Raw genomic sequence first — 16592 nt, forward strand, 5'->3', positions numbered from 1 at the left:
CCCTTCCCCCGCGTTCAGTTCAGAGCAGTCTCCCTCCTGGGTAACCTCACAAGAGTAGGCGAATGGCACAACAAGCCAAACACGCACCGAGGGACGAGGAGAAGACGGCCCCACACCTTTCACAGGCCCAAGGGTCAAAGCGCTCCAGTGCACTATAAAAAGATAATAACAATCCCAACGGCCACCCCATCCCGTTTTCCCCACTCGCTGTCCCCCCCCACCAGATGGCGGAGCCCTGTGAGAGGGTAAGAGAGGCATAGCCGCTAACCCGCTACCTGAAACTTGCTTACTAATAAATTAAATTTTATTTAGCGGGCGCCCGCGCGAACGCGAAGCGCCCAACTAACATAAATTATGTGCTCCAGTCCCCCTTTAGGGGATGATACACAGCGCACGCCCCAGTGCAATGGCACGCCACCGTATAGCCAGTACGCCTCGTTGATCACGAACTGACCGCACCAGGTAAGTGAAGAGCACACCCGCAAAACCCATGATATTTATAGTAAATTAAGGACTAGAAAAAAAGTGGGAACTTGGAACATGTGTAGAAAAGTTTTAGCTGGTTTTGGTCGCCCGCTAGAGCAATACCTTTGCACTTTCTTTGGAGCTTTGGTTTCTTGTTCTTTGCACTTAGAAATGGTTAACTTTTGGAATAGTAACGATATTTGAACATTAAAAAACTTATTTAGCGCTGAATTTGGTTAATAAGTTTTTAATATAAATAATTATTTTCTTTTCATAAATCTTTTTGAGAACCTTATGCCAGTTTACTTAAGTTTGGATCTCTGAATTAAAAATTTATTTTTGCAGTTTATTAAACTAAGGAGGAAAGGTTGGTGAAGTACTTATCAACTTATGATAAATTTATAATAAAAGGTTGCTTAATATCTTCGAATGCGTTCGTTTTTGTAATACCCCGACTTAATCTAAATTTTCCAACTATAAAAAATAGTGCGTAGAAGTAGGTATGCTATTGTATTCTTTTAAAATCAAACTCAAATTTGAATGTTCAAGTATTAATTAAAGTTGAGTTTGCAAGGGAGGAGAATGTATTCAACTAGATTGATTTACTACTTCTTTTTTATTTTTTAATTATCGAATATTATTTTCCTAACTTAAATAATTTTTTTTTTTTGTATCCCAGGTCCATGATCAGTGACACTTAATATAAAATAACTTTACTATTGAAAAATAGTTAAAGAGTATCTGATTAATTTAAGTCTTCAACTGCCATCCCTTAAGACAGTCTTGCAAAAAAAAAAACGAAACTTTTTGCTAATATATTTCGTTTACTGGGAAGCTTTGAAAGTTAAGTTTCTTAAAACACGGTCGTTAATGAACTGGGTTGGTAATACTTGTATGAGCTTTCCTTCGTTCAAAACAAGCCTGGTTATGCCTTCGTAAACTTTAAATGGTTAAACTGAGGAAACATCTAATCATTTATAAGTTAATTTAGGGCGTATAGGGCTTGCTTTCTGGGAGACTTTATATTCGACTGCGTATAAATGCCCGTTGTATCGAAGTATCCCACTTTGACTTATTTTATCTCGCATTCCGAGCTAAAAATTTATAAAATTTTATTATAACCCCAATTATCAAAATATAGTTAGCAACTTAAATTTAAAAAAAAAAGTTAAAATAAGGAAATATAAACGTAATAATAATGAGGCCTTCGCTCTTTTTTAATATGTTATTTAGCCCACCATATTTGTTTGTGATGACGTAAACAGTTATAAATACAGCATGGTTTACATACGATATCGAAGTTAGAAAGACAAAGTCTTTACTTTAATATGGTATTAAATTTAGTTTAAATTTAAAATGCTCCTACTTTTTTAAAGTATCACTACCTAATTAAAGTAATAAAGCATGAATAAAGTAAAATTAGCTTTTTTCTAAAAACTCACTAAAAGATAAGCCTTTATTCTTAAATAAAATTTTATGAAATGTAGCTCGGAGTAAAATCTTTGTAAGCGTTAATAAGGCGATATTTATTTTAATTTACGACTTTTTAGCTTTTGAGTTTGACGAAAAATTAATAAATTATACTTATTATATATAAGTACTCCAGCTCGGACAAAATTCGCTTTTTTGGAGTTTGGAAAACCTAACGGCGACATGCCACATGGTAGAGCCAGGATTCTTATAGCATGCCATAAGACCCATTCCTTTTCAGCACATATTGATAAATTTTTACCGTTAAAAAGCGGAATGCAAATTCAAGAAAAAAGAAAAAATTGCACATTTGTGTGTTAGTATACCACAATATATACTAACGGTTAACTTTAATTTAGAGCTGACTCTAATTAATTTAGCAGATTAATAGTATAATAATGCAATCTTTATTTCGCTAAGCCAAACTGTTAACCTATCTAGACTTACAAATAATCTTTACTTAAGCTAAAAACGACATTGCCCAAGTAAGAATACGGACTCCCTTTTAAATTGGAAATCATTTGCTGACTTTTTGGAAACTCATTTATGGCCACACTAATTGCTACTTATTTCTTATGCCTTAACATAGGTAACAAAAATAAAGGTAAACACCAGTGGGAATTTTGAAATCATAGTCCGATTTACAAAATAGGGAGAGCTACGGGTGTCCTGAAGGGGTATTCTTAAAGCTTAAAAACCTAACTTCAATAGATAACTCGGGTGCTCTAGTGTCAAGGTTAATTAACCAAATACATACCACCGTCTACCTTTTAAACTGCTGAAATTACTAGGTTATATGTATTTCATAAACTAGGCCCCCTAGTTATTTATCAAGTTTATCACCTAGTAAAAGCGTTTCCAGCAATGTTTAAAAGAATATAAGCATTGTGAATCTAGTAAAGATTCTAATTTAAGAATAGACGGTTTAATAATTGATAATAATACATCGCAGTGTTTAACTTTTTTCATTATTACTTCTTTAGAACATCATAACCTTTTCCTATTATATAACCATTTTACTAATTATATAGGTATGTATAACGCATTTTTAATATAGAGAAAATATATGTTATTAACCTTTAGACTACATTAGCTTTATTTTGTGTAGAAATGTACCAATTATTACAGAGTTACTTTGAATAAAACTAAGTAAAAACTAAATTTAAGGTGGAAAAGAAAGAAAAGACTTGTACTCGAATTCTCAATTGGTAGTAACAGAGGCATACTATTAACTTGTACATACTATTCATGCTAATGTGCTACAAATATAACATATATTAGCTTTTTGTTAAGCGTATGTACCCTTTTAAATTGAGTGTGATACAGTAGATAACAGCAGACTCCCTTTACTTAAAAGTTTAACAAAACATACATAAGAATATTAAATTTTTTGATATGACTTTGCCTATTGCCGTTATTATAGAATGCGCCCTGGTAGTAAGGAGTAAAATCTCAATAATCCTTTTTTAAGTTTTTCACTGTATGGCGTTTGCCCAGAAGAAGTTCTTCAGGTCTGCTTCTGTGTGTTTGACATGGCCTCGCACATTCTTTAAAAAGTTGACGCTATATGTGAAGGATATAGAATTAGTTCAATACTAATATTGTTAATGCTTTAATTATAAGTTTATATCGTATACTAGATTACCTTAGCAGTTTACATATTTTTTAAAATTAACTCTACGTTGAGCGGGTTCTCGTGAGACTGGAGCATAATGTAGTTTAACGAAAAATACTTTGCCATGCAAAGGAAATATACCACTAAAGCTTACTCGGATTAACAAACTACAAATACTTTTTATATTAGGAATCATCACATATATTTTTCATAGTAGTAATACATTTCATATCAGGATTTTTTAAAGGAGAAGGATTGCAACAGGTATTTTGGCGTGGCCATCGTTTGTCGTACTATCAAAATTATGACATGAGGCACGTAAACTTGAAAACCAAGTAGAAAGAGAGGAATGCATAAGGGGACAAAAAACGTGCTTACCACCCAGTTGGGCTACATTTCATCTTTTAGAAATATTCCTTTTTCTTTACATATTAGTGTATCGTGATAAATAAGGGCATCATGTTTATATAATTTGTATCACTTCTACACGCCGTCCTTTACTTTAATGACTATTGATAATTGGTGTAGAGTTTTATTGTATTAATTAGGGGCGAAATCTTTTTTAAGATGCTGCTTAGGAGCGTGTTTCTAATTATTTAGTGAGTCTGCAGAGCTCTTGAATGGTTTGTTGAATATAGTATAATATCTTTTTTATAGCTATATTAATAGGTTTTTTAATATTTTTTAACTACTTTTTACATCTGAAACTCATTATACCGATCACGGAGGGAATGGTGTTTTAAAAGAGAATGGAGAGTTATTTATAAAAAATTTGTAAAACTTTATTTTACGATAAAAACATCAAAAAATTAGAACTGAACAGAGAAAAGCTAACAAATTTAAGTATTTAGGGAACTAAAGTCTCTGAAGCATAAAATTATGAACTCCACGTAGAAAAAAAGTTAAATCCTTTTAAAGCTATAAAAATATGAACCCGATTACTTTTTTTAAATTTCTCAAAATTTTCCGTACACAATGTGGATACTGTCTGTGATTGTAAAACAGTAAAGATATATCTACTGCACTATTGCGCACGGATTGTTAAAAGTTATAAAGTTCAATTTTTATGCTGCGATCAAATACTCTTTTTGCTTGGTGTATATTCTGGTTGTTTTGTTTTGCAATTGTATTCCACTATAAAAGTGATACTAAAGTGTGATGCTTTACAAATAATTTTAAATTTAAAAAAGGAGTAGAGAATAAACTTTGTTTTGCAATATTACAAGGGAAATCTGTTCCTTAAACTTGTTGGTTTTACTAGTAGAGGTTAACTAATATTTTCCTCACAGTTTTTGCGTAATAGGATAGCCGAAAGGAAATGCCAGACAGTAATAAACGAGGTGAAGCTATAATTTATCTTTTTAACTTACTTAACTACTTGTGAGGAAAAACTTTTGTATAGAGCGCAAAATTGAATTTTTTTAATACTATTTGCAATTTTAACCTTACTGCTTATCAACCCATGCATTTTTAAAAATTGGATTTTTAGTACTTCTCTTGTATTTTAAAGATTGCGAAGAACTGTAGGATTATTTATCGGTCTTAACTTGAAGAGATTCTGCTTTAAATTTAGATTTTTAGAACTGTTATAATAGGAAGGGTTAGATGATGGAATTTTTAATTCGTTGTATACCAAAAAGCGCTTAATGACTTACTAGATTAGAAACACTCTTGACACGGTAAGTTTAATGTACAATAAGAGTAATGCAGGCATTAAGTACAAAACCAAATTACTAAGGTTAATGTACTTGCTGATGTACACTTGACTTTTTATTCTGCAAAGTATAATAATTTATTTAAAGAACTATATACATTAAAAATAAACCCTTTTTTTAGTTTACTTGTTCATATATATATATTGAATATAGCTACTACTATTAATTCTTTATAAAAGTAACCTGCTCTTTTGCCGTATAATACTGCTTTTTACATTTTAATTTTATTGGGAGATCGTTTCTCTTGCTTTTACAGCTTGTGTGAAGTGAAACATCTACGCAGAATAATATGCCAACATAATTAGCTATAACCCGCAGTGAATTGTTATCTTTTTTTGATTGCCTTTAAATTTTTTTTTATTTTTTTTATTTGTAATGTTTCCTGGGTGCTCGATCGGGTCGTAATAGAAAACATCGGATCTGCCCCCACTCTCAATAGGGTGATATTGTACACATTAGCTTAAGCTTGCGTAAAAGCAATCTCATATGTATATATGTATTAAAATAATTCTACCCCTAACTCATATATTTAGAGACCACTGCGCGGTTGGTGATGGCGTGCGCAGGCTCAGATTTCGTAGTTGACCTCCTTTGTCAGTTATCGACTGGTGTGCTGAATGAGCCAATCGTAGGTGGGCGATAGCATTGCGTCGAAAAATCTTACCCAAAGGTTCAATCTGGAGTTCTTTATGTAAGGCACTGTGGCGAACAAACTACGGCGCCCCCGTCGTAAGGTGTAACTGCTAGTTTTGTCTCACTTGAAGAGAAGAGACTATTTGCCAATGAGTTGTAGGCCCAGGCAGTAGACGAGTGGTCATGATCAGTCGGATGCACAACAAAAATATAAGCGTCCTTTGTTGTGCAGCGAGAGGTTGCTTCGAGCACAAAGTAAAGGGTGAAAAGGTTAAACCGCCGCCTTGACCTTCACCGCGATATAGTTTACGTGCGGCTGCTACGAGAGCTTATTGTCAATAATGACCCCCAAGTACTAAGCCTGAGGACAGCAAGGAATTACCTTTTTTTTAAAGGTCAGCGGCGGTAATTTAGTGCGCTTTTTTGTGATAAGAGGGACTTTGTTCTTCTCCTTAATAATAGTAATTTTCCAACGACGATACCAGTTGGCAAGCGTCGCTAGGTAGTATTGCAGACGTTGGCGCAAGAGGGTAGGTGATTTTGAAGAGGAATAAATTGCCATGTCATAAGCATGTAACGCAATCGAGGTGTGGGGTTCGTTAGGCTGTGGCACGTTGCGTAGATAAATTGCAAAGAGCAAGGGTGCTAAAAGAGATCCTTGTGGTCTCCGGTTGTCAGTGGTTTTATGGGTGAGCGCATATATCAAAGACGCGGCTCTCAAGGTAAGGTTTGATCACGACAAAAAGCATAGTAAAAAGGGCTACGGTGCATAGCTTGTAAAGCAAGCCTTTGTGTAAAACTCAGTCAAACGCTTTTTCGACATCAGGGGGACGGTGCCCTTGCTTTTTAAATGTTGCTATGTTTATTTTAAAGCCCCTTTAAAAGATTTGATGGAACATAATTCAAACTGAGTCAACTTAACGAATTTATGGTAATGCATTCGTGTACGAGACTTCTTTAACACAATTTGTCTAGAATACCTTGATTTATTTATAAATATATCAAGATACGAGCAAAATGATATGTTGTCAAAAAATTTAAAACGTGTACTGTAAAGTTTATAATATTAACGTAATAATTAAACCTAGTCTATAAAATTTAAAAATATAAGACAACATGTTTAATATTTTGCTTGTGGCAATGTAACAACACATAGTTCTTTTATGTTTTACACTTTGTATTAATAAGGCGCAATATTGGTTATACAAAATTTACATTGTTCGTAAGAATTAAACTAACTAAATTAGATGTCTAAGCAAAATTGCTTTTTCATTTGTTTTAACGTTAAGTAACAATAATTTTGTTATAATATTACAATTCCATATAAAACGAAAGAATACATGTAATGAAAAGAAAGACACTGCAAAATAATACGTATTGGTATAACTCTAAAGTGACTATACCTCCAACGTACCTCAACCTAAATTATAATAAAAAGTTCTATTTTTTTTTTTATCTAAATATAATTTTAAATAGAAGGATAATAACAAAAAAGATAATACATATCTACAAGACTGTAAAGTTACAGGTGAAACGTTGTAAATGTTCCCTTGCTTCTAAGTAGATTAGTTGATTAAATTTTTTCCAATTTCTCTCATTTACATAACTTGCTTATTTACAGATATAAGATATCTCGTGTCGTGCATTGATATTAACTTTAATGGAAAATATTAAGAAAATGACGAAAGCCTTTATTAAAAAAATAAAATTGAGAATATTGAATGAACAAACAACAAACAAGTAAACACTTAGTAAACGTTGGATAAAATAAATTTACTTTTTATGAAGTTCCTGTATTTAAAAAAAAAAATTTATTTCAAGGAAGACGGTAAGCTTCATCTTAAAAAACGTAATAACGCGTAAATTTATTTTTTTTTGCAACATTTCGAGTAGTTAAGAGGTTTTCTTTACAACTAATAGCGTCATTTGAAAGTAAAGAGGTCTTTCGCTACATTAAACTTCTACATGCTTATATTGAATTATACTTTAATCCCATCAGTTTACTTCCTAATATATTTAGTATTTTAATCGAAACGACGGCGTTTATTTAAGACTATTATGTCTAGTGAAGAATTTTCTGTCCTGACAGACAGTTTTTCCTGCTCGGGTTCTGAGGAGGAAGGTTCTTACTCTTGAAATTAAAATATTGGTTTTATTCTAAAATATATTTAATAAGCTAATAAATATATTATTTTTAATTAAAAATAAGAAAATATTAAATTTAGTTTGACAAATTAATTAATTTGTTAGTGAGAAACCCTCTTGAAGAACAATATTATGAAGCCAAGGATTTAAAAATTTATGGATGTTCTTTTATTTTTCTCCTTATCTTTCTAATTATTAATTTTTTTACTTACCAGCCCATGTTGCCTTTGGTAAATTCCAAGATTTATTATTAGAAACAAATTCTAATCATCTAGTAAAGGGTGCTAGTATTACAAAGATTTACTTTATCAGTACTGTTTTTATTATGATCAACAGATGAGTATTACTTTAAAATTCTTAAACAACTTGTCAAGCTTTCATTTAAGTTGTCTCGAGATGAAGAAGCATTTAATTATGTACCAATTTTTTTTAATATATTTTAAGTAATTAGTATTTTTTTTTGTTTGTCGTGCAAAATTTAAATTTTTTTTAATAAAACAAATAAATTCCATAATAACTTTAGCTTTTTACATAAATACTTTAATAAAAGTTTAAACAACTGTTGGAGTGCGTCAGTAAACCAACGCGCGGAATTTCTTTTGCTCATATCGATTCAACGATTCAAAAGTTTACTGATTTGGGCAAGTTTTATTTCACTTCTAAAAATTAATATTTATAATTTATAACTGAAAATTTATAATAATACTTTCTTATATACAAATTGTTTAACTTGAACTTGTTTTTGAATTTTATTATATTTTTAATATAAACAACGTCATATTGTTGATTAGAAAAATCTTTATACGTATTTTATAATTTTTTATTCTTTATAATCCCAGATTTTGTAATAATCTTTTTCATTTATTAGTTAAACGATACCATAGCACTTGTATTTCTTTATTATTTAGATTTTATTTATTACTCATACTAACTTTTTTTTAGTTTAAATTCGCGTTTAAATAATTAATATATATTTTCATATATATAAACGCTTTTTTAACATTTTTAATTTTTATTAAAAAAATATTTTTTTATTTATAATTATTTGCGTTGATTAGTTTAAAATATTTTCTTTACAAAAGAAAAGCTATAACTCTTATTTATAAACTAACTTTATTAAAAATTATTAATTTTTTGTCTGCAAATTTCTTGCCGCGGTTTTTAAATTTTGATACCTTTCTTTAGATTACACTCTTCTTATAATTTTGGAAATTATACGGGATTTTATTATTAATTTCTAGCAGCACTCACAATCTAATTAATAATAGCTAAAAGTAGTACAAAGTATATTGAATTTATTGAAGCCTCTTACAATTTAGTTGATTCATCGCAAAACCAGAATGTTTGGTTACTTCTTTTGTATATAATCTTTGATTTACTTTTAATTTTATATTTTTTATTTATCAAAATTTCATATGAAAGTAATTCTTTTTGTCGTGAATATCACTTTTATTATGTTCAAGTATATTATAGATTTTTATTAAACGCTTTTTAATGACTTTTAATTTTTAATGAAGTTTAATTTATTTTTTAGGGCAAAGTTGTCTTTTGCAGCAGCAGAGCATTATTTAAAATTAGAACACTATGAAAAACTTGAAAAAGTTTTAGATGCAATTTATAAACATTGCTTAACTCCAGTATTTAATCCTTAAATCATTTGAAATTTATTTTTTTGTTATAAATTTATCCCAAAATTTTTTTTTTTACTTCAAAAGTTTGTTTGAAAATTACTATACTTTTAAATATGTAGTGCTATAGTTAACACTATAATCCTAATACTGTTTACAGGGAATACGTAGCTCCAGTATATTTTTACTATTAAAAAGCTTATTTATTTTTTTGTTATAAAATTATTATGTAATCTAAAACTTAACTGATTTGCTCAAACTTTTTTAATTTCTAAAAATTAGTGTGCGATTACTTTCAATATTATTTATATTACTGGTTATAAGCAATACTTGACTTAGTCTATTTTTACTATTTAAAAATTTCATTATAATATTTTTGTTATAAATTTATAACATCTAAAAACTTAACAATTCTACTGAAATTTTTTATACTTTTTAAAAGCGCTGTGCGATCGTTAGCAATTCTTTTTAATTTCTCTCAGATTTCTATTTTTTATAAGAATCTCAACAATTATTTAGCTTCTTTTATTTATTTTACTTTTAAATATAACAGTCTACTGTTATTTTACTTTTTGAAAAGGTAATTATCTTTTTTAATTGTAATTCTATATTGTTTATAAATTACTATTTAGTTGCTGTTTTTTTATGGTATACATTAATTATTTTTATATTTTAAAAAGTTTTATAAATTTTTATATATATATAATAAATAATTTTCATAATTTGCTAAAGTGGAAAAAAAGATTAGTTTAGTAATAATGCAAGCAGAAGTTATTATAAATTTGAAAATTAAAAAAAAATTATAAATATTATTAGAAAAGAGTAAAAAGTTTAAAATTATTACATACAGAGAGCTTACTTTATGTCAAGAAATATAATAAACACAATCTTATAAAATAAGCAAATATAAAATAAAATAAAAGCAAACTTTGTATGATAATAAACATTATTAAAATAAACAAAATGTAATAAATAATAAAAACATAAATATCGCTAAATATAAAAATAATATATTGAACATAAAATTACGAAAAATAAATTATTTTAAAAAAAAATCATTAAGAATTAATATTGGAAAATATTTTTATATTTTATTTTTTTGTGTATACAAAAATCATTATAAAGTTTGCTCTGGAGGGAAAATAAAAAAAAAGATTGTTATTTTATTTTAGTTCTTCAGTTTATTTGGATAATAGTTGGTAATATTCAATTGTAACGATTGGCGCATTTTTGTAGGTAATATGCGTTATAATATTTTATTTATAATAGAAACGGTAAATATAGTATTTGGATTTCATGAATATTTTCAATATTTTTTTGCAATCAAAAATCTTTAGATGGAATTTCCTTAAATTTAATTTTAAAAGTTTTTTATATTATATAAATTATAAATATATAAATAATAAAGAAAGTTTTTATGTAAATTTATTTTTCCCTTGTCTCCTCTAAATTAAAAATATGAAGATATCAATTATTATTAAAGAGTTTTGTAAAATAATTTATGAATATATAATAATAAATGATGAATAATTTTTTTTAATATATTAAAAATTAGAAAAGTTAGATATATAAATTTATTTTTCTTAATGAAATCTCTAAATTAAATTATAAAGAACTATTTTTTAAAAAGTTTTTGTTATATAATATTAAAATACCAAATATATAATGATTCATGATAAATACTTCATAATAATAATTATAAAAGTTATATATATATAAATTTCTTTTTCTTCTCGAAGTCCCTAAACTAAAATTAAGAATATTTTATTTTTAAAAAAAGTTTTGTATTACTTAATTAATGAATATATAATAATGAACGCCAAATACTTTTAAATATAATAATAATAGAGTTTTATAAATAAAATTATTTTTTCTTCTCGAAGTCTAAATTAAACTTATAAAGATTTAAATTTTTAGAAAAATTTATATTATTAATGAAAAATAATAATGAATACTAAATATTTTTTTAAATAAATTATTTTTAAAAGTTTTTTTTTCATCTTTAATTTATTTTTCTTCTCGAAATCTCTAAATCATATTTCTAAAGATTAATTTTTTTGAAAGTTTAGTATTAAATATTAAAAAATACCTAATTAAATAATAACTAATAATTAATAGTTTTATATAAATTTATTTTTATGCATCGAACATTTTGTTAAATATTTTAAAAAGTTTTAGCTTCCTTTATAAGTTTAATTTTTTTCAAAATATTTTAATTATTTAAATTTCCTTATAAAACGTTTAGTATATATAATAAATATTAAGTGGAAAAAAAAACTTAATAAGTAGGAATGAATTTTTTTACAAAAATATTAAAGATTTCTAAAAAAGAATATTAAAGTTTAGCGTAGCAAAAATTTATATATAACGGAAATATTACTAAAAATACTAGTAATTAGAAAAATTAATATTAATAATAACTTATAACGTTTAAAATATATATAAATAAAAGTATAAAAAATAGTTTTATGAATAAAAATAAAAAATAGTAAAATTTATATAATAGTTAAGTAATAATATATAAAAATATTATTTTAATAAAAAAAACTGATAAAAAGTTTTGTAAAGTTTAAAAAAAATAATAAACTTGCTATAAAATAATTGTTCACTATGCTACAAGTATTAGCGATATTTACTACGTTATGATTTTCAAAGGCCACCTATAAGATAAAAGCATCATAATAAAGTCCAGTTAGAAACAAGTTTGGGGCGTCAGCCATACCAATAAAACTTACACCAATAAACTTAAGATATTATTATAAAATTTAAACCAATCAAAAGCGCATTTTTGTTATAATAATTTTAATTGGTTATTATTTTTGTTAGTAAATTTAAATTATATTTCTGGGCTCTAAAATAATTATAAGGGCGTTAATAGCTTTTACTTGGTATATATTAATAGATAATTTTAAAATTAATATAAATTAAAAGTTTTTATATTGCTTATTATTTTTATTACTATTCTTATGCTGATACTATTATGAAAAGGATGGAAAAGAGGACATTGCAAGGAAGGGAACTCGCTTAAAGCAGCTTTTTGCGCTGAAAATACAAATGCACACGCAAAAAAATGAGTTGAGCTTCTTAAGGAAACTTTTTGAAAAGTTTGGCATAATTACAAATTAATATTTTAAATAATAATAATTATAAAAGTAATAATAATAATAATAAAACCAAAAAATATAATAAAGATGCGAAAAAATTGACTCGGCTATTCCTTCCCCTTCAGTAATTGGCGTTATTTATGAATGTGGTACACTATTTTATAAACTTTTCAATAATGATAATAATGATTAAATTAAATAATAATAAGTTGAATTCCTCTTTATATAAAAATGTAAGGCGGCCGACTGGCTATGAAAGATTCTCGCTATCAGGATGCAAAAGCTTACTTTTATAAGGTTTATTATTATTATTATTGTTACTATTATTATTATTACTATAATTCTAGGCCTTTCAAGCCTTTGACCAATCAGCAGATTATAGAAGAAAGTCTTGCTTAATTTATTATGTGCTGGCTGTCATGCTCGATGTTCGTATTTTTCATTCATCTCCCGATAATAAATAAATAAATAATAATAATAATAATAAATAATAATAATAATAATAATAATAATAATAATAATAATAATAATAATAATAATAATAATAATAATAATAATAATAATAATAATAATAATAATAATAATAATAAATGATGTCAATAATTACTGTTGTGCACCACTACAATAGAAGAAGCGAGTAGAAGAAACGAGTATTAATCCTTTTACTTCTGAAGAAACTCAAATTTATAAAAGTGATTCAGGTAATAGTAATAATAATATTTTTTTTATTATAATTATTATGTTATTTCACTAATATAATAAGGATAAGGATGAGTGAAAGTTACTTTAAAAAGTTTTTAAAGGAGTCATTTTAGAGAAGTTATTATAATAAAAAGTTCTTTTTTATGTAAACTTTTGTACTTTAGTTTTATATAGAAAAACTTTATTATTTAAAAATAATAAAAAAAACAAAGCAACCAATAATAACTTATTTTTCTTAATTTTACGCATACTATTGGATATATGCGTAGAAGTGAGACCTTTCTATGATCTCTTTGAAGCCTTCAACAGCTTGAATCTTTTCCAGTTCAATAAAGTTTTTCATGAAAATGAGGAATATTTTTATAAAGACGAACTTGTAAAGAATTATATAAATGGTTTATTATTATTATTATTAATATTATTATTGCTATTATTATTATTATTAATATTAGAACTGCAAGAAACTACACAAATGCAAGTAATAAAAAAACTTGTTTTACCATACAAAACTATAAAAATCGAATTCATCGCTAAAAGTTTATTTTTTATAATTAATATTTATTTTTTAGTAATATTTTTTTTTTTAGAGCTCAATATTTCTGTAAAACACTGCTTTTCAATAATTATTCTAATGATACTAAATAAAGACCTTAATGCTCTCGTAGACGAGGTTTTTATTATTATGTAATAAATTGATAATAACTAAAATACCTGAAATGATACATATTTTTAAATATAAATAAATAATAAAAATGGAAGTATAATTATATTACCATGGTTATTAGTGTAATAAAGGAAGTAATAAATAGTAAAATTATTAGAGCAACGGAGTTCTCCATAGAAATACAACTGAAGAGGATGACTTTACTTCTTCTTTATTGGCTTGGTGTGAAAATATTGAAAAAAAATTGAAACCTTCAGCATAAAACAAGACAACGCGAACTTCTTTTTATTATATTAATAATTTTTAAAAACTAATATAATAAGAAAGCCTTGAAACTTTATTTGTTTTTGTTAAATATATAAAAATAAAATATCTTTCGAGTTAAAATTAAAAATATATCGATCATATTGATAATGAATACAAGAAATTGTTGACTGGAGGGTAGATAGTTTCACGCTTTTCCTTTTTGCCCGCTTATAATTAGTAATTTCTATTACCGTTATGCAAGCCACCGTGATCATCCCGACCGTTTTTTTAAGCTGCATTGACAAAAAAGGTCAGACAAAGCGCTTTTATTGGCTGTTGCCAGCTAACATACTTTGTGGAAGTGGAAAAGGCTAACCATATTATTGGCAGATGACTAGTAATTAGCAAACACTGCAAATTAACTATTTAGATGCTGGCGTTAATCATAACTTATTAGCATTCTATGCTGCAACGATTGCGAAAGTAGAAAGATACTCATGAAAAGCAAAACATAGTAATAAAAATTTAAAAAAAATTTGTAACTTTCTTTTACACTATTCAGTGCTTAAAAATTTGTTATTTTCAAGAGTAGTTTCTAACAAGGATATATGATAAAAGAAGAGCCTTTTACAAGCTGCAGTATTTATAAAACTTAATAATTTGTTATAAGTAGGATTTAAAAAAGGTATTTCAAATATTTTACGCAAGCGACCTACTTGGACGACTCTACAAACTTGATAGTTTTCTTTTTTTATATATTCGGTTTTTTTAAACTTTATTCACTTTTACTAGTTCTTCGGCTATGCATACATTTATTAATTTTATTATTAAACTCTCCATGCTTGAAATAAGCGTTAAGCATTTTCTTTTTTACGATATTTTTGGCGTGGTATACCTTTTTTAGTTCTGTTGAATATTAAATTATAGGGCGCCCGTCCCTGCAGGACCATGGACCCGTTAAACTCATATTTTTTACTTGATTTTTTAAAATTAATAGTAAAAGCAAAAGCAATAAATCTTGCGCAGAAAACTTATTTTCGCTAGAAACTTTAAAGAATTTTTTTTTACTTAATAGTTTTTTTTATGTATATCCGATGTGCAAGCCAATATTTTAAAGCATACTCTACAATTGCGCAATATATAAATATGTTTAAAAATAATACAATTTGGGTATTGCACGTTTAATAATTAGCTTCTTAACAAAATACGCACACTACTTTACGGTTTAAAATTATAGTATTTAGTATTGTTAAACTCTTTTCTACCAAACTTACCTCTCTTCGTTATGTATATACGTTATTTTTTATTGTTTTTTGGTTAAAGCTAAAGCGCTTATTAACTAACGAGTAGGTAAGTGATAGGTTTTTAGATTCAATATTTCAATTATATTGTTTTGCGCTTCAATAGGTGAATTTTCGCTTTAAACGGGTACTGCGTTATTTTTATTTTAACCGATTCACCTCATTCCTTACAGCTCTTACTTTTACGCACATTGGCTTCCTTACTGTTCATCAAAATTACTTTGACTCGTAAGGTTATTAGTCTTAACAGCAGTTTTTTGCTTAGACGCGCATGCTTTACATAGATAAGAATTTCTAAACTGGTCGAAGATAACTTGGTTGAAAGGGAGGTGGGGAGGAGGCGATCAATTATCAGCTGTTAAAAGTTTTTTTCTAATTTCATGCGCACAGTAACTTTAAGTAAAACTTATTAAAGAATTTTTTTCTAAAATTTTTTATTTTTTATTGGTATAAATCACAAGTATTTTGGCTTCACTAATATATTTCACTTTTCTAAAAAGTGACGTCTCTTATATCCTTTAACGACTCTTTTTTTTCCTACGAAAAGTTACTTATTAATTCTTTCAACTAATATAAAGATTTCTAAAGTTGGCATAACACTGTAATATATAAACGGAATGGCGCTCTAAGATTTCATATGAGCAGCCCTGGGAAGTAGCTCGAAAACTAAACTTAATTTTTAACGCTGAAAGGTAATTGGATATGTGCTGTTCATCCTGAACATAGATTGGGGGAGAAATACATGTTATCCTTACGCAAGCTTGAAGGTCAATGAAAGTTAAAATAAAAGGTCAAATAAAATCCTAAAAGGATACAATTTTAAAGCTGTTACCAAAAAATAGTTTTCAGATTTTTAAAAAATATGCAGTTTTGTATGTAAAAAGTTATTAATAATTGAAATGAG

At 27.0% G+C, this 16592-nt stretch overlaps 1 protein-coding gene, 1 long non-coding RNA gene and 1 other non-coding gene across 3 annotated transcripts; 2 read left to right on the forward strand and 1 right to left on the reverse strand.

Annotated features, from left to right (window-relative positions):
• Positions 1 to 312: 312 nt before the first annotated feature.
• On the reverse strand, positions 313 to 470 carry LOC135120955 (U1 spliceosomal RNA). The gene has a single exon (XR_010278803.1). It is a non-coding gene; the product is annotated as a U1 spliceosomal RNA (small nuclear RNA).
• Positions 471 to 9320: 8850 nt separating this feature from the next.
• LOC135120937 (COP9 signalosome complex subunit 2-like) lies at positions 9321 to 13959 on the forward strand. Its single transcript, XM_064045263.1, has 9 exons — positions 9321 to 9390; positions 9578 to 9680; positions 12660 to 12775; positions 12863 to 12924; positions 13014 to 13072; positions 13123 to 13203; positions 13404 to 13476; positions 13747 to 13853; positions 13930 to 13959. Exons 3-9 carry the CDS (start codon positions 12726 to 12728, stop codon positions 13957 to 13959), a joined length of 462 nt encoding a protein of 153 aa, XP_063901333.1. The 5' UTR covers positions 9321 to 9390; positions 9578 to 9680; positions 12660 to 12725.
• A 1-nt stretch (position 13960) lies between these two features.
• Positions 13961 to 14410, forward strand: LOC135120928 (uncharacterized). Its single transcript, XR_010278792.1, has 3 exons — positions 13961 to 14013; positions 14065 to 14147; positions 14299 to 14410. It is a non-coding gene; the product is annotated as an uncharacterized LOC135120928 (long non-coding RNA).
• Positions 14411 to 16592: the final 2182 nt, after the last annotated feature.

Source organism: Zophobas morio, unplaced genomic scaffold (genome assembly GCF_036711695.1).
Source record: "Zophobas morio isolate AGI-343-1 ecotype UQ-CSIRO unplaced genomic scaffold, CSIRO_AGI_Zmor_V1 ptg000451l, whole genome shotgun sequence".
NCBI classification, from domain to species: Eukaryota; Metazoa; Arthropoda; class Insecta; order Coleoptera; family Tenebrionidae; genus Zophobas; species Zophobas morio.